This window comes from Rhinoderma darwinii, chromosome 2 (assembly GCF_050947455.1).
Source record: "Rhinoderma darwinii isolate aRhiDar2 chromosome 2, aRhiDar2.hap1, whole genome shotgun sequence".
Lineage (NCBI taxonomy): Eukaryota > Metazoa > Chordata > Amphibia > Anura > Rhinodermatidae > Rhinoderma > Rhinoderma darwinii.
Window position 1 is genome coordinate 359,707,027 of NC_134688.1, and position 18,713 is coordinate 359,725,739.

An 18,713-nucleotide genomic window follows, 5' to 3' on the forward strand; every position below is an offset into this window, starting at 1 on the left:
ACGGCGCCACTTGGTGTGGATCAAAGAAGGTGGAGGTGAGAAACAAAGATAATATATGCTCACCGTGAGGTTATGAAAGTTGAATGAAGGAGTCCACGAGATAGCTGCTGCCAGATCCGGGCCGGTTACCGAGGTGACCGCTTGGGTATGATGCACCGCTTGAACTCTGACCTGCTTGAGTTTTTGGCGGTTTTTTTGCCCAGTCTGAACTGGCTCCAATCAGATGACCTCTTCTGTGTGTATATATACATGTCTCTTTTTTTCTGTGTTCACCATGCCTGACGAAAACGCCAGTTCGGCGTTGAAACGCGTTGCATAGCAATAAATACTTTTACGTTCACCCGACTTCTGGATTTATCCTGTCCTCACCACACAGCAGCGCCAATATAGATCTATATTCATTGACGCAGTGTTACTTACGGTAGTTTGTTTCTATGTTTGTTTTTATCACTATTTTTTATTTTAATTAGTTTACGTCTCTTAGAGCAAATGGAGTGTTAGGGGGGGGGGTGAAGGTGGCATCGATGAATGTTGCTGGGGCAATGCCTAATTAAAAGGTTAGTTTATTGCCTTAGATGGAGAGTGCATAACATTTGTATTAATTCTTAGAGTTACTGCGAGGGGAAGGAGCCCTAACAGGGATAATTGGTGCATTAGGGTTCGGCCATGAAACCGCAGATGCATAAAGGGGGGGGGGTGGTTGTTGATGGGAAATACGGCAACAAATGTGTCAACCGGGTCCCGTGGTTACATATTTGGGCTGTTCCACTGTACTGTATTTTTGGAGAGGGGCTGGTGGGATCTATAGGTTTTCCGATGTTTGTCTAGGGATGTTTGATAATTAGTCTAGAGATGACTCTGTGATGTCGTTTAGACCAAATGGGTATAGTGTGTTCATTTTAAAAATCCAGAAGTTTTCTCTTTGTTTTAATTTGTTAAATCTGTTTGGGACGTCGGGGTGAATGTATTCAATGGGTGATATTGTATTACAAACTACCGTAAGTAACACTGCGTCAATGAAAACATTAAATTTTAATTCTAGTTCCATTACTCACATTCAATATCAATATCTACCTATTCCTTCTCGGCAACACATTCTTCTTTCCTCTCCCTCTGTTCTTGCTGCATAGACCGGCGTCCTCTGGCGTTTTGCGGTTCACCGTGCGTTCCATCTTGTTTTGGACCACGTCGGCCACCGTAGCGTAGGTGGTCTCCTTGACAACCGGTAACAAATCCAATCTGCACACGTAACTTCTCATATCTCAGTTACACAAATGTCCCACGATTGAAATAAATAAACCACTAAAAATAAATCATACACTACTTGTTCACCATTTGTTCCCTTCTGATATCATCAGTTAACCATGCAATAACAAAACATTGCCGTCCCTCACACACAATGTTTTTATCCAATCCCCCGACATTTTACACACATTTTTTATTTATGAACAAAATAAGAGTTCCCTACAGTGACAACTCGCCTTTTACCTTTCCTATGGTTTTTATTGTGTTTTATTGTGTAAATACTATGAAATGTCATTGCAATGGATTGCACCGCTTGAACTCTGACCTGCTTGAGTTTTTGGCGGTTTTTTTGCCCAGTCTGAACTGGCTCCAATCAGATGACCTCTTCTGTGTGTATATATACATGTCTCTTTTTTTCTGTGTTCACCATGCCTGACGAAAACGCCAGTTCGGCGTTGAAACGCGTTGCATAGCAATAAATACTTTTACGTTCACCCGACTTCTGGATTTATCCTGTCCTCACCACACAGCAGCGCCAATATAGATCTATATTTTCTCTCCGTGCTTTCATTATAATGAAAAGTAACATTTTCCAATATACTTTCTGTATCCATTCCTTTTGGTCTTCAAGATCTCTGCTTGCTGTCATTCAATAGTAACCTTCATCGATTACTTAGAGGATAAAAACCTATCCACAGTCATGTGATGGACACACAGGTGCAGAACTGATTATAGTAACCGTACGTGTATGAGAGTTCTGTCTACTAATGAGCCATGAACCTGTGTGTCCATCACGTGACCAGGACACATTTTTATTAACTCCTTAATGACCAGGCCTGAAAAGGGCTAAGTTTTTTCGTTTTTGCCTTTCAGCACCTATCACATACTGATGACCTATTCTGTGGATGGGTCATCCGCATGAAAAACTGCACCCTGCCTGGACAACCCCTTTAAATCTTTCCATTAACAAGGTCATGTAGATACCTAATATGTGTAGTTTTTTTGTAATGTATGGGCAATAAAATATATTTTATGCTAAATAATAACTTTTTGTTAACATTTTTTTTGTAATCCATTAGACTGTCACTATGACAACGCTGCTGTTGGGACAACACATAGTGTGCCCTAACAGCAGGCTTATAGAACAGACAGCCCTGGGGTCCTTTCTACGTCCCCAGGGTTTCCCCGGTCTTCGATCACGTCACCATGTTTCCGGTGACGCAGTCGAAGAGAGGAGTCCACTTTGATCTTGCCGCGGTAACGGACTGAGGCGATCAAAGGGTTAAATAACTGGGGTCAATGTTTTTTTTTTTCCTAGCTGTATTCAGAAGGTTTCTCTAAGTACAGGAGCTGTAAGTTACAGCTCCTGCTTAGAGCATGAGCGCTCACTGGAGCGATCAGAATCCTCTTCTACAGCGATGCCAAATGACACAATGTACCATTAGAACACTGGAGTGATGGTTGCTGGAAATGGGCCTCTATACACCTATGTAGATATTGCATTAAAAACCAGACGTTTGCAGCTAGAATAGTCATTTAGCACATTAACAATGTATAGAGTGTATTTCTGATTAATTTAATGTTATCCTCATTGAAAAAAAACTGTGCTTTTCTTTCAAAAATAAGGAAATTTCTAAGTGACCCTAAACTTTTGAACGGTAGTGTATATATATGTGTGTGTGTGTGTGTGTGTGTGTGTGTGTGTGTGTGTGTGTGTATATATATATATATATATTGAAAAGTTTATGACTTATACCCATAGGCTCCTGCGTAATACCAGAGGGTATTCCTTTTTTTTTTTTTTTTTTTCGGCCTCTCTTATGGAATAGTGTAGTTCCCTACATTATTCCATATTGCAAAAACGTATACCAGCTTGACGGAGGCCAAAAGGACACTCTTTTGGCCTCCGTTGGGCTTATGGAGCCCCATGGACACATTTAGCGTGTATGTCGCAAGCTTTCCTGGTGTACACACTAAACATAGGGCAAAAACGTGATGCAAAATTGTTGTTATTTGTGTTTGTTTTTTTGTTTTTTTAATGCTATTCATTTTTTAATTAAAAAACTTCCCTTAGGGCTGCTATATTGGTGACAATCACTCACTTCTTCTATAGACAATGCTGCAGGGTGTGTGCTTTATGGCAGGTGCCATGAATGAGAGGCAATTGACAGAGAAATGTCATAGACTATTGCAGTTTCCAGGAAGTGATGGAGTACAGTCGCTCACCCAGAGAACGGAGAGTGACAAGGGAGATGCATACTGAGCCTTATCTGTGTCTTTCGTGTTGCTATCCTACTTTATTAGGGCTCATGCTGTACAATAGTACTCATGAAAACAGTAAATAAATCCCATGACCTCTAATGGTGATGTGATAACTCTGCTCTTATTGTCCCAGTCTATGCAGCAAAGCTGACGAGTGAGCTGCAAATAACAGGAAGTATCGTCATGCATGTCAAGCATTGGAAATGTGTGAAATTTTTCATGATTTAAACAATATTTCCATTGGGAAAATAATCTGAATTGTGGGATATGTCTTTTTGTGTATTCCCATTTCCTGATGAGGGTATCAATAGCATAAAATATCGGATCAGGGATAAATTGCCTTGTGTGGCCAGCTTTACAGTATATATATATAACAGTGGTAAGTGTCTATCGAGTGACCTCAAAAAAAGATGACATAAACACCCTAACTTATCAGACTCCCTATATTTGCATGATTTAGATATTTGATTGTAATTATGATATTTGTGTTGTGTATTGACATTTGAATTTTATGGTCTTTTTTTTAAGGCAGATGACGCATGGAGTTGATGTATCCAGCGTCTTTATGGAGATGGTTAAAGCCAGTGCTACTGTAGATATCGTGCAAAAGAAACTGGTTTACTTATATATGTGCACATATGCCCCTCAAAAACCAGATTTGGCTCTGTTGACAATCAACACTCTATGTAAGGACTGCTCGGACCCCAACCCTATGGTGAGAGGATTGGCGCTGCGGAGTATGTGCAACCTCAGGTCAGTATTTTATGGAAATTAAATATATTGCTTACACTGAATGACATGTCACTTGGCTACATCTTGTTCTACAGAACAACCCCTCTGGACTGCTGTAGTTTATAAGGTACAGAGTTACATGTTCAGAATGCATCCAAGGGTCACAATGTCTACTTTTACTGTCAGGTTATGTTCACACCTACCAGGTTTTCTGTCCGGATCTGCAGACGGCAAAATCTGTAGTGTATTGCAGTAGCAACAAGTGGATGATATTTTAACAAATTTCATCCACACACTGCGGAAAAATTCAGCAGAGAAAACTTTTAGCAATTTACTTTCGTTCAGATTTTTTATTTGCAGCATGTCAATATATGTTGCGGAATCGTTGCTTTTTTGTTGCGGATGTTCCCCATAGAGTTCAATAGGGAAGTTTAAAATCTACTACAAATTGCAAATCTTGCTATTTGTGCTGCGAAACCGCAGCAAAAATTGCAGGTAGGGGGAAAAGAACCTAATTCCTGTTTAAAATATAAAAAGAAAAATGTCCCTGTCCCCCTCGACTGTTCTCCGAGCTGTCGGCCTCCTGTGATGATGCTGTGGCTTATGTGACTGCTATATCAGTGGTCATATGGGACACAACTTAACAGGAGGCTGGCTGCTCGGAGACTAGACGAACGGAGTAATAACACGTCGGCGACTAAGAAGTTGCCATTACGGACGAAAATTTCCACCTAATTGAATACAATTTGGTGCGGACTACCCACGGGTTCTTGGTCGGTTACACTGCAGACTTTTCCGCAGTGTATCCGACCTGTGGGTAGATAGCCTAAAAGAGGTAGTAGCAGCAAAAGCTTTTGTCACTGAATGTCCAGTTGTTGAAGCTCCAACCTGCAATAAACATGTTTTACATTTTGTGACTTCTTATTTTTGCCTCAGTGTCTATTTGTTCTCTCTCAGAATGCCAGGCATCCAGGAGTATATACAACAGCCTGTTCACAATGGACTACGAGACAAAGCATCCTATGTAAGGAGAGTGGCGGTGCTGGGATGTGCTAAAATGCACAGGCAACAATGGGATGTGGAAATTGGTGAGTTTTTTTTTTTAACTGCAATGTACTGGTAACTGACTTGATAGTTGCTCATAAACGAGGGAAACATCCCTGACAGTTGTAGTTTAACCGGGCCGAGGACTGTCGCCCGCATTTGCGGACCATGCTCACAGTAATAAGTATAGGAGCACGGTCCGTAAATGCGAAAAATAGGACCTGTCCTTTTTTTACGGCTCATTTCTATGGCCCGGACACACACCCGTAAATATACTGGAAGGTGTCCGTGGCTGATAGAAATGAATGTGTCAGTATTTTATCCGCAATTAAGCAATTGCGGATACAAACTAGAGTCCTGTGTGTGGCGTCTTAATCTGAGATTCTTACTACATACGGAAACCGCAGCAGCCGCAAAGTAGAAAGTGTGAGAAGCTGCGACAGGATTAACCTTCCTTATTTCTGTGGCGCTTCTAGTGTGACACTTTTCAGACTCCCCAGGAGCCCCCCCCTCCTCCTGCTGCTCCATAATACACAGGAATCCATCTTACTTTGCTGCTAATATAACTACATCCAGCATGAAGTAATATAGCAGCAGAGATCTTCACTGTATACATGCTGCACACTCGGTCGTCGTAATCGTGTCCCCCCCCCCCCCACACACAGTGGACTTTTCCATCTCAGAAGCACGAAGTCTCACAAAGCAGCCACATTTTATGACACTTGGACCGCTCACTGTTTCTTGGGGGGAGCCAACTTCAGCTGAATTCATCTCCACTCTTAAAGGGCCAGAGCTTTTATCACTACAGTTTTTGATTTTCCCAACTCTATACATTTGAGAATAGTTTTACATGTTGGTCTTCTATTGCTTCATAAGGTTTCCCCTATTTACGATGGGAGGTGGAGACCCCCGCCCCCAGTTGTCAATTTAGTAATCTATTACCATATTAGCTGCAGAAACTAACGGGACTGATTGTGAAGGAATAGAAGCATGTAGTGCGATTTAAAAAAAAAAAAAAAAAAAAAAGACTGAAAGAATGGGGAAGGCAGAGATCAAGGTATAGCAGCATTTTAACTTTTTTGGGGACATCATGGGTCTTCCTTAAACCCTTTATGTTATGACTGGGGTAAAAGTGTCATTTTTAAGTATCCTTCATGTGCCTCCATACTTTTTACGCCCTTTAGCTTGATACGAAGCCCCGCCAGCTCCAGTCAATATAGTTCAGTCCATACCATATATCACAGATAAATTTAGCAGGTTTACAATCGATAAAAATGAAATGCAAAACAAACTACTTAGATTCCTGTAGTCATTCCGGACATTGTCCCAATTAGTTGTTTAGCTTCACAGATACATTCCGGTATTTTAAACCGAGAACACTGAGGTCTCATTCCCTGAGTTCCTCCATCACGTGAGGGGGGGCATGCCCCTTCCTTCATAGGGCACATGGACAGGGGTTCTGGTCATGAGAGAATTCCTTTAATATGGGAGTTTCTCCTGAGATTCCCAGCAAACTGCTGAACTTGCTGGAGGAAGCCATGGCCGGCTAGACATTTCCTGAGTATATACTCTGATAATGACATGAAATTATCTGTGCGATATCTGATAAAAATGTTACCATAATTGAGAAGCAAGCAATTTCAAACGAACATGTAAATCCTTAAGGGGGTTTTACACTGGGCGATTATCGGGCAGACAAGCCTTCATATAACGCTCGTTGCCGATAATTACCCTGTGTAAACGGGAACGAACAGTAGATGAACGTGCAAACGCTCGTTCACCTGCTGATCGCATTGTTTTAAAAAAGTAAAATATTATTGTTGTCGGCAGCACATCTCCCTGTGTAAACAGGGAGACACGCTGCCGACATGATAATAATGTATGGGGACGATGTGAGCAACGACAGCGATGTTGGCGAAAATCGTTCGGTGTAATAGGGCCTATAGTGGTATATTTTGTTTTCGTTTTGTCTTTTTATATCTATCATTCAGTTTAAGCAGTTTAAGAGTAATTCTTCAGGTTATTACGGTCATATAGATACCTAATATGTGTAGGTTTTTTGTTTTTATTTAGTGTTGGGGCAATAAAATATATTTTATGCAAAATAATGCCTTTTTTTGGGACTCTTAATTTTTTTTTTTTTTTTATCCCATTAAGGCATAACTTTATAACTTTATTTTTTACTTGTAATGTATTAGCATACTCCTGTATGCTAATACATTACACTGTGTCACTATGCCACAGGCTGCTATTAGGGCAGCACATAGTGTGCCTGAACAGCAGGCAAACGGAACAGACAGCCCTGGGGTCCTTTCTAGGTCCCCAGGGCTGACTGCAGAGGGATTCCCTGGTGTTTGATCGCATCACCGGAATCCCGGTAATGCGATCAAAGAGGGGAATTCCCTCTGATCATGCCACGGTCACGGACCGCGGCAATCAAAGGGTTAAACAGCTGGAGTCCGAATGTTTTCCGACCCCAGCTGTATTCAGGAGGCTTCTCTAGGATCAGTAGCTGTTCGTTACAGCTCCTGCTTAGAGGATGAACACTCACACGAGCGCTCAGCAGCCTGATCTGCAGCGATGCCAAAAGACGTAGACTGGGGACCTGCACCGCCTGACGTCCAAAGACGGTGGGCGGTTGGGAAGGAGTTAAATCTTGATAATAAAATTGACATTTTTCTATTATAAATGGTGTCTGACTCCTGTTTCTCAGTTTTAAATTATGTTAATGTGTTGTGAAACTGTGGTGTACGAGCACCACTAAATATAAGATACTTGACTTGAAGTAACATTGAATGGTCAAAAAGTACATTATGGAAAAGCGCACACTCAAAAACATCTCAAGACCAGGTCCATGCAAAATATTACAAAACTTGCTGCAGAATTTATTCAAGGTGACAACCATACACAAGGGTCAACAATGTATACATCGTCTATACGTTGTTGACTCTTGAGTATGGTTGACACCTTATGAAAGATTTCTGCAGCAAATTCTGTAATATATAGCATGGACCTGGTCTTTGTGTCTTGTTTTTGATGTATTCTCACTATATTTTTAGATGTGCACCTTTCCGTACTTATGTTAATGTAAGCATTGGGGGGAAAAAGGAGGGGAAAGAGAGCATGTTTTGCAAACACCCACGCAGCTCTGAACTTGCTGGTTCACAAGCTCGCCAGAGAAACCCGCTTTGGAAAATAAAGGAAGCAAAAAAATGTAAAAAAAGTTGACTAGCAAAATAGTGTAACTTTCGGTTCCAGTGCCGTCTCCAGATACATACCCTTTAAAGCCATTATTTCTTTGCTTATTTTGAGTAAAATCATTGAGTTTTCTACAAAACACGTATAAAATGAAGAAAAGTTCACATTTAACTGTACTAAACTTATTTTTTTAGATGGAGCTATTGTAAATGAGTTGTACAGTCTACTGCGAGACCCTGACCCTATTGTGTTAGTGAACAGTTTACGGGCGCTAGAAGAAATTTTGAGAGGAGAAGGTGGAGTTGTTATCAATAAACCCATTGCTCATCATCTGCTGAACAGGTATATTTTTCTTATAGGTTTTTCAGTGATGCTGATAGAAAATTCAATCCTTATAAATTCTACCAACCAGGTTTGCAATAAAATGCTTAGTGCTTCTAAAAATGGCATAGATGATGTCTAACATAAGTGACTTCATTTTACCAGACTGATGCCATTTGTAATTCAGACTAGGACTTATGCTTTTTTTTATAGTACAAATAAAAGTCTCATATATAATTTTATTGAATCGCTATATTTTTAGATTCATTAGTGAGTTGTTTTTTTTTATGATTGCTGCTTTTTTTAACAGTTTTCAAAAGTAGTGCTACCTTTTCATGCATAGGTATTATTACAATTTCTTGAACATGATTATGCATGTGAGTTTCAAGAGACTGTGTTAGAAATACTCAATACTTAGTCTCTTTCCTAAACTGTTCTACATATTGTAATGTTCAATCATCATTTATGAATGATTTTCTATATGTACATAGTTTAGTTAGTATCTTTGCAGAACCTCTTTTTATCATCCTGCTGTCCCCCTTCATGTATTTTGCAGGGTATGGTTATTTACCACCCACTTGACTTCATATCTGGCTACATGCAGTAAAGTGGTCAGTCACAGGAAGTTCTAAGGGTATGTTCACACGACAGCGCAAAAAATACGTCTGAAATTACGGAGCTGTTTTCAGGTGAACACAGCTCCTGAATTTCAGAAGTTTTTGCATGTACTCACATTTTTTGCGGCGTCTTTTATGGACGTAATTGGAGCTTTTCTTCATTGGAGTCCATGAAAAACGGCTCAAAATACGTCCCAAGAAGTGTCCTGCACTTCTTTGACGCGGGCATAATTTTACACGCAGTCTTTTGACAGCGACGCTTAAAATTACACCTAGTCTGCACAGAACATCGTAAAACCCATTGCAGGCGTATTGGAGCCGTCTTTTCAGGCGTAATTCAAGGCATAAAACGCCTGAATTACATCTGTAAATAGGTCGAGTGCACATATCCTTACTGTCATACAGGACACTCAGTCGATGCTAGAAAAGTGTGTCTTAGGTCCTTTTGAGTCAAACAGGGACAGTGGAAAGGCAACACAAAAAACTATGATGTAAGATATTAAACATTTGAGATTGACATTTGAGACCTTGTTTAGTGTAAGGCTAGGTTCACATCATGTTTTTGCATCCTGTTGAAAGATGCTGTTTTTTCCTCTTGTCAAATTGACCTTTAAAATAGGATGCGGCAGAAAACAAAAATTTATGCAGGCTGCCTTTTTCTGTCCTGTTGAAGAACAGCATCTAGACTGATCCTGTTTTCGTACCAATAGACGTCACTTGCAACAGGACAGGCATCCTGTTTGAAAGGTACCTCTTTAACCCCTTCCCGACATTTGACGTACATGTACGTCATGGAAAGCATTGACTTCCCGCAAAATGCCGTACATGTACGTCAAATGTTTGGCACCGGCTCAGAAACTGAGTCGGTACCATCATCACCGGATCTCAGCTGTATCTTACAGCTGACATCCGACTGTAACGGCGGGGACCGAAATTAGCTTCGATCCCCGCCATTAACCCCTTAAGTGCAGCGCTCAAACGCGATCGCTGCACTTAAGGTGTTTGCAGCTCATCGGAGCCCCAGCAATGAAATTGCCGGGGTTCCGGTGGCTGCAATGGCAACCGGAGGCCTAATACTGGCCTCCCGGTCTGCCTAGCACCGAAGCCGGTCAAGATCCGCCCGGCGTCGGAGCCTGATCGGCTTCCGTAGCTGCCGGCAAGATGGCGCCGGTTCAGGAGCTGATCCGGCGTCATCAGCGGTGGATGTCAGCTGTACTGTACAGCTGACATCCACCTGTAACGGCAGGAACCGGAGCTAGCTCCGATCCCTGCCATTAACCCCTTCGATGCAGCAATCGAAAAGCGATTGCTGCATCGTAGCGGTTACTAGCAGATCGCCAGCCCTGACAGGCAATCGGGACTGGCGACTGCTGTTATGGCAACAGGAGACACAATGGTCTCCTGCTCTGCCATTACGGAAGCCTATTAGGCCCCGCCGGGAGGCGAAGCCTAATCGGCTTGCTGTCAGTGAATGACTGACAGATCTAATACATTGCACTACATAGGTAGTGCAATGTATTAGAAAAAAAAAAATCTGACCGTTGGACCTTCAAGTCCCCTAGTGGGACTTGAAGAAAAGTGTAAAAAAAGTATAAAAAAGTGTAAAAAAAAGTGCAAAAAATAAAAGTTTGAAAACAATAAAAGTTTCAAGTAATCAAATAAAACACAATCCCCCTTTTACTCTTATCAAGTCCTTTATTATTGAAAAATAATAATAAACCATATGTATTTGGTATCGCCACGACCGTAACGACCTGAGGTATCAAAATATTATATTATTTATTGCACGCGGTGAACAGCGTAAAAAAAAAACGTAAAAAACGTTACCAGAGTTTCTGTTTTTTAGTCACTTTGCCCTACAAATATTAGAATAAAAAGTGATCAAAAAGTCGCATGTATCCAAAAATGGTACCTATAAAAACTATAGCTCGTCCCGCAAAAACCAAGCCCTCATACACCTCCGTCGACAAAAAAATTAAAACGTTATGGTTCTCACAACTTTGCGACAGAAAAAAAATACATTCTTTTTACAAAAGTAATTTTATTGTGAAAAAAGTTGTAAAACAAAAAAATGCTATAAATTAGGTATCGCCAGAATCGTACTGTCCCACAGAATAAAGTTAACATGTAATTTATAACGCATGGTGAACGCTGTATAAAAAAAACCGAAAAAAGCTGTGCCAGAATTGCATTTTTTTGTTTACCTGGCATTCCAAAAAATAGGATAAAAGGTGATCAAAAAGTCACATGTACCCCAAAATGGTACCAATAATAACTACAGCTCATCCCGCAACAAACCAGCCCTCATACCGCTACGTCTATGAAAAATAAAATTAGTTATGGCTCCAATAAGTCAGGAAATAAAAAAATATGCAGTTGTGCCCGAGGGGAACATTTCTTCTGTTTGAAGAGGCGATTTATCAAGGACCTAAAATTAGGGAACCAGGAAAGGGAGAGCCCAAACATATCTGCTGGAAGCGCCGGTGCCCGTATTATACCAGGACAACACTTCCTAGCAAAATTCCCCAAACTACAAAGGTGCAGAGTGTGGACCAAAAGGGGGATAAGAAATTACACCATTTATCAGTGCGACACTGGCCTGTGCGGAAAGGACTGCTTCACAGCGTAACACACATCTATGGATTATTAATTTTTTTTCATACCACCTGACTATGCCCCTTATATACTCCGCCCCGCTTACATGTACCCCCACATTATAAAACACCAGCAATACTCAAACAAGTTTAGTACCAAGCAAAATCCGCTCTCCAAAAGCCAAATGGTGCTCCCTCGGCTCTGAACCCTACAGCGTCCCCAAACAGCAGTTTCCTTCAACATATATGGCATCGTCATACCCGGGAGAACCCTTTTAACAATTTTTGGGGTGTGTGTCTCCAGTGTCATAAGCTTGGCATGACATATTTGCCACTGAATGGCATATCTAGGGAAAAATATAAATTTTTAATTTCCACCATCCGCAGTGCATTCATTTATGGAAAAGACCTGTTGGGTGAAAATCCTCACTACACCTCTTAATAAATGCCTTGAGGGGTGCAGTTTCCATAATGGGGTCACTTCTCAGGGGTTTCTTTTTATTATTTCACATCTGAGCCTCTGCAGTTGTGAACCAATACTTTGTAAATCGCCAAATTAGGCCTCCACTCCGCATGGTACTCTTCACTCCTGAGCCCTGTCATATGTCCAGGCAAAAGATTAGGGCCACATGTAGGGTGTTTCTAAAACCGGGAAACACCGCATAATAATTAGAGGGCTGTCTTGTTATGGTGGCACAAGCTGGGCACCACTTATTGGCATATCTATGGAAGAAAATCCCATTTTCACTCTGCAACATCGAGTGAACACTAATTTCTACAAAACACCTGCAGGGTTAAAATGCTTACTACACCCCTAGGTAAATGCATTGAGGGGTGTCGTTTCCAAAATGGGGTCACTTCTGGGGGGTTTCCACTGTTTTGGGCCCACAGGCGCCCAGAAACCAATCCAGCAACATCTGCACTCCAAATGGCGGTCCTTTCCTTCTGAGCCCTGCCGTTTGCCCAAACAGCAGTTTATGACCACATATGGGGTATTGCCGTACTCGGGAGAAATTGATTTACAAATTTTGGGTTCTTTTTTTCCTTTATTTGTTGAGAAAATGAAAAAATTTGCGCTAAAGCTACGTCTTATTGAAGAAAAAGGACTGTTTTTTTATTTTCACTGCCTAATTCTAATAAATTCTATGAAACGTCTGTGGGGTCAAAATGCTTACTACACCCCTAGATGAATTCCTCAAGAGGTGTCGTTTCCTAAATGGAGTCCCTTTTTGGGCGTTTTCATTGTTTTGTCCCCTCAGGGGCTTTGCAAATGTGACATGGCCTCCGCAAACCATTCCTGCTAAATGTGATCTCAAAAAGCCAAATAGTGCTGTTTCCCTTCTAAGCCCTGTCGTGTGTCCAAACAACCGTTTATTACCACATGTGGGGCATTGTTTTACTCGGGAGAAATTGCTTTACAAATTTTGTGGTGCTTTTTCTCCTTCAGTCCTTCTGGAAATGAGAAAAAATTAGCTAAACCTAGATTTTTTTTGAAAAAATGTAGATTATTATTTTCAGGGCCTACTTCCAATATTTTCGGCAAAAAAACTGTGGGGTCAAATCACTCACTATACCCCTAGATAATTTCCTCAATGGGTGTAGTCTCCAAAATGGGGTCACTTGTGCGGGGTTTCCACTGTTTTGTCCCCTCAGGGGCTTCGTAAATGTGACATCGCCTCTCAAACCATTCCTGCTAAATGTGGACTCCAAAAGCCAAATGGCGCTCTTTCCCTTCTAAGCCCTGCCGTGTGTCCAAACAACCGTTTATTACCACATGTGGGGTATTGTTTTACTCGGGAGAAATTGCTTTACAAATTTTACGGTGCTTTTTCTCCTTCAGTCCTTGTGGAAATGAGAATAAATTAGCTAAACCTACATTTTCTTTGAAAAAATTTAGATTATCATTTTCACAGCCTACTTACAATAATTTATGCAAAAAACCTGTGGGGTCAAAACGCTCACTATACCCCTAGATAATTTCCTCAATGGGTGTAGTTTCCGAAATGGGGTCACTTGTGGGGGGTTTCCACTGTTTTGTCCCCTCAGGGGCTTTGTAAATGTGACATCGCCTCTCAAACCATTCCTGCTAAATTTGAGCTCCAAAAGCCAAACGGCGCTCTTTCCCTTCTAAGCCCTGCCGTGTGTCCAAATATCCATTTATTACCACATGTGGGGTAGTGTTTTACTCGGGAGAAATTGCTTTACAAATTTTGCGGTGCTTTTTCTCCTTTAGTCCTTGTGGAAATGAGAAAAAAAATCGCTAAACCTACATTTTCTTTGAAGAAATGTTGATTTTAATTTTCACGGCCTACTTCCAATAATTTCTGTAAAAAACCTGTGCGGTCAAAATGCTCACTACACCCCTAGATAATTTCCTTGAGGTGTCTAGTTTCCCAGATGGGGTCACTTTTGGGGGATTTTCATTGTTTTGGCACCGCAAGAGCCCTTCAAACCTGACATGGTGCCTAAAATATATTCTAACAAAAATAAGGCCCCAAAATCCACTAGGTGCTCCTTTGCTTCTGAGGCCGGTGCTTCAGTCCAGTAGCACGCTACGGCCACATGTGGGATATTTCCTAAAACTGCAGAAACTGGGCAACAAATATTGAGTTGCATTTCTCTGGTAAAACCTTCTGTGTTACAAAAAAAATTGTATTAAAAATTTATTTCTACAAAAAAATATGAAATTTGTAAATTTCACCTCTACTTTGCTTTAATTCCTGTGAAATGTGTAAAGGGTTAAGACATTTTCTAAATGCTGTTTTGAATACTTTGAGGGGTGAAGTTTTTAAAATGGGGTGACTTTTTGGGGGTTTCTAATATAGAAGGCCCTCAAAACCACTTCACAACTGAACTGGCCCCTGCAAAAATAGCCTTTTGAAATTTTCTTGAAAATGTGAGAAATTGCTGCTAAAGTTCTAAGCCTTGTGAGGTCATAGAAAAATAAAAGGATGTTCAAAAAACGATGCCAATCTAAAGTAGACATATGGGGGATGTTAATTAGCAACAATTTTGTGTGGTATTACTATCTGTCTTACAAGCAGATACATTTAAATTGAGAAAAATGCTAATTTTTGCAATTTTTCACTATATTTTCGTGTTTTTCACAATTAAATACTGAATGTATCGACCAAATTTTACCACTATCTTAAAGTCCAATGTGTCACGAGAAAACAATCTCAGAATCGCCCGGATAGGTGAAAGCATTCCGGAGTTATTACCACATAAAGTGAAACATGTCAGATTTGAAAAATGAGGCTCTGTCAGGAAGGTCAAAAGTGGCTAAAGAGGGAAGGGGTTAATAATCTTGAAAACAAAACAGTACCTTCCAACAGGATGCAAAAAACATTGGAGCTTAGATCCACTAGGGCTGAGCTGTGATCTGTGACTACAGCTTAGCTACAGTGCCTAAGGGAGTCTAATGTAGTCTGAAATCCACCTCCTGTCTCCTCAGAATTGCTGCTGTGTATAAAAATGAGTCTTTCCCAGGCTCACCAGGAGGCTATTGAATGGAGAGCTGATTTCTATTATAGCAAGGATAGAATTACTATAACGTACAGACTACTAAGCCACCTGTAACAAATAATCTGGTGATTTCTACACATGCACAAATGAGCCTTAGTAAGGGGGAGCCTGGAAGTCGCTTTAAGCTGTTTTATCCAGAAATCAATTATCAGCAGAATTCCTAATATTACAATGTACTTTCCATTTATCGCTAAATTAATTGTGGCATTTTGTTTAGGACGGCGGATTTGGATCAGTGGGGACAAAGTGAAGTCTTAACATTCCTCCTACGCTACAAACCAAGGAGTGAAGAGGAGATGTTTGACATATTGAACATACTGGACAACTATCTGAAGAGCACTCACATCAATGTGGTCATGGGAGCCACTAAACTCTTCTTGGTTTTAGCAAAAGAGTTTCCTCACGTACAGTCAGATGTTCTTGTACGACTGAAAGTTCCACTGCTGGCGGCCTGTATTTCTGAAAGTCGAGAGATGTGCTTTGCAGCATTGTGTCATGTTCGAGAGATCCTACGTAGCTTTCCAGGACATTTTAGCAACCATTACAAAAAGTTTTTCTGTTCTTACAATGATCCTCATTACATTAAAAACCAGAAGATCGACATCCTGTGTGAACTGGTCAACGATGAAAACGTGCACAGCATATTAGAAGAACTTCGTGTCTGTTGCACTGATGTATCGACACAGCTTGCCCACACTGCCGTTTTTGCAATAGGTAATCATACCGGGTAGACCTACTTTAAAAAAGGATTTAGCTATTTTCTATAAGAATGCTACTATTCATATAATAGCAAAATACACATAGATCGTGTATTATAAATTAATCTTTCTGTTCAATTTATTTTTTATTTATAGTCGAAATTGTATTCTCCATCCTTTAAAAGGTCTCTAAACTTTTCTAGGGCTTGTAATCTATAGTTGAGTATCTTTTACTATTGGATTTTTATAGGAGCATATGAAATGTTATGTATTTATATATAAGTGTATGAAGGAATGAGAGGAAGAGATATTGTCCGAATAATTATACATATATGCACGTCCTTGGTCGTAGTCATGGAAACCAAAATTAAATAATTATCGTATTTTTCGGACTATAAGACGCACCTGACCATAAGACGCACCCAGGTTTTAGACAACAGAAAATGGGAAAAAAATGATTTGTTAAAAAATAATTTATTCTGTTTCACCACAATCTTTTTTTTTTTTTTTTTTTTTTTTTTTTAAGCATTTTATTAGTTCCCCTAGGGGACTTGAACCAGCGGCCACTTGATTACATGAGGAGTTACTGAGCTACTCTGTTTCCCTAACTCTCATAGTAGTGAATGGCAGTTACGGAAGCAGCGTAGCATGCGAGCTACGCTGTTCCGGTAACTACTACGGGAGAGTACAGAAAACTACAACAGGGTTTAGGGGGCCCTGTTCTAGAGATAGGTGCGGGTCCCAGAGGTGGGACCCGCATCTGCCCGACATTTGAGACATATCCTTGCCATAAAACAGAGGTATCTCCGATCCACAGGATAGGGGCTACATGTGGGATCGCTGGGGGTCTGACCACTGGGACCCCCAGCGATAAGAAGAACAGGGGACAAAGTCACCCAGAGCGCTACATGAGAAGCCTGAACTTCCGGGTTCTGTGTCCGCCTTATTTGTTCCGCAGCTCCATAGAGATCAATACATAGCCGCTCGCGCATGCGCAGAAGAATCCCATTCATCTCTACGAAGCTGCCAGACACAGAACGCGGAAGTCAAAGCTTTTCATGTAGCGCTCTTGGTGAGTTTCGGTCCCCGTTCTCCTTATCGCGCGCAAGCCCGCTCCATACATCACCCCCCCCCCCCCCTGCTCCATAATGTTCCGGGAACATCATGGGTCGGGAAGGGGTTAAGCAATGAAGCGGTCAGGGGGCCCGGCGACGCCGGGTCCCTTAACTGCGGACTATACGATGCAGGAACTTTTTAGCAAGAAACAAACAATTACCGTATTTTTCGGAGTACTGGAGAACCATGCACAATAGAAATAAGGTTTATACTACAAAGTGACTTTAATGATTTCATGACTACATGGCTTTAGGTCTTAACTGGTTAAGCACCCTTCTAAGCCTCTGGTATCCTATCGTTGGGTGCCCCAGACAGTCTCTGATATCACTAGTGCTGAGCAGGGAGAGGTAGCATTGACACAAATGTGTCCCTTGCATAAAGTGCGTCCATAATTGACTCAAGAAAAATCCAATGGCAAACATCACATGAGGTCCTGGCTGGGCCGTTCCTTTTGCATAACCACTGCCTATGCGATACGGCTAACCAAGGCTTGGGTGGGCCAATAAGTGGCTATCGGAGATTTTTTAAACGTGGCATCAGGGCAGGGGATGGTATTAAATAATAAACTGCCACCCCCTGAATTGCTCCCCTTCACCAGGGCTGAGGCCACTTTATCCACAACTTGGGCACCAAAATCTTCTGCAGTGGTCTCGTGCCAATCAGCCACGTGCCACTGCAGCCAATCGTTCATGGTGGCATCACTGCTGAGGCCAGCACTTTGCTGCAGTGGCACATGACCAATGAACAGGGTTGAGTATCCGCCGGTTTATTATTTTACACTATCCCCTTCCCTGCTGCCATTTTTATTAAGTCTCCAATAACCCCTTTAACATCTGATAATAATTTTGAGTATCGATACCGTTTTATCAGTTACTAAATGATGTGTGTGATGCCGCAGTAAAAATCTCTAATTTGCATCTATATATTCTGGAGGACCGTGGAATTTCCTTGAGTCACATGTGGGTTTTTATATTCTTCCATTGGGCACAACCTAGTGACTGGAGGGACGAACTCAACATTGCTAATGTATGTCCATAGTCCCCAATAGAGATTCAGAACTCCCTGTTTTTAATACAAGAATTGTAGAGCTATGTTTACTCTGGACGGAAGCTTACAGTGGGAAAGACCCCAAAAGACAAACGGCAGTGGATACTGTGTAACACATCTTTATGCAAAAGCGGTGCCAATAGTAGTAAGGAAAAGTAAGCACACAGGGATCCTATTAAATATTTATTTGATTGTTTTTAGGCCGCATTGCAAGAACATACAGTGAGAAATGTGTAAAAATCTTAGCTGGGCTGCTTGAGTACAAACAAGAGCATATTACTTCAGGTAAGTTTCTTTTTTGTTCTATAACGGAT

General features: G+C 41.1%; 1 protein-coding gene across 5 annotated transcripts in view; it reads left to right on the forward strand.

Annotated features, from left to right (window-relative positions):
* AP4B1 (adaptor related protein complex 4 subunit beta 1) overlaps positions 1–18,713 on the forward strand; it is a 44,656-nt gene that overhangs the window by 15,996 nt on the left and 9,947 nt on the right. For 4 of the 5 annotated variants that reach the window (XM_075853834.1, XM_075853837.1, XM_075853836.1 and 1 more), the window contains exons 3-7: positions 4,036–4,260; positions 5,197–5,327; positions 8,676–8,823; positions 15,756–16,252; positions 18,601–18,684. In XM_075853834.1, coding sequence (XP_075709949.1) covers positions 4,036–4,260; positions 5,197–5,327; positions 8,676–8,823; positions 15,756–16,252; positions 18,601–18,684 — 1,085 coding nt within the window. The remainder of the gene's footprint in view (positions 1–4,035; positions 4,261–5,196; positions 5,328–8,675; positions 8,824–15,755; positions 16,253–18,600; positions 18,685–18,713) is intronic. The other variant, XM_075853839.1, reaches the window with a different exon arrangement.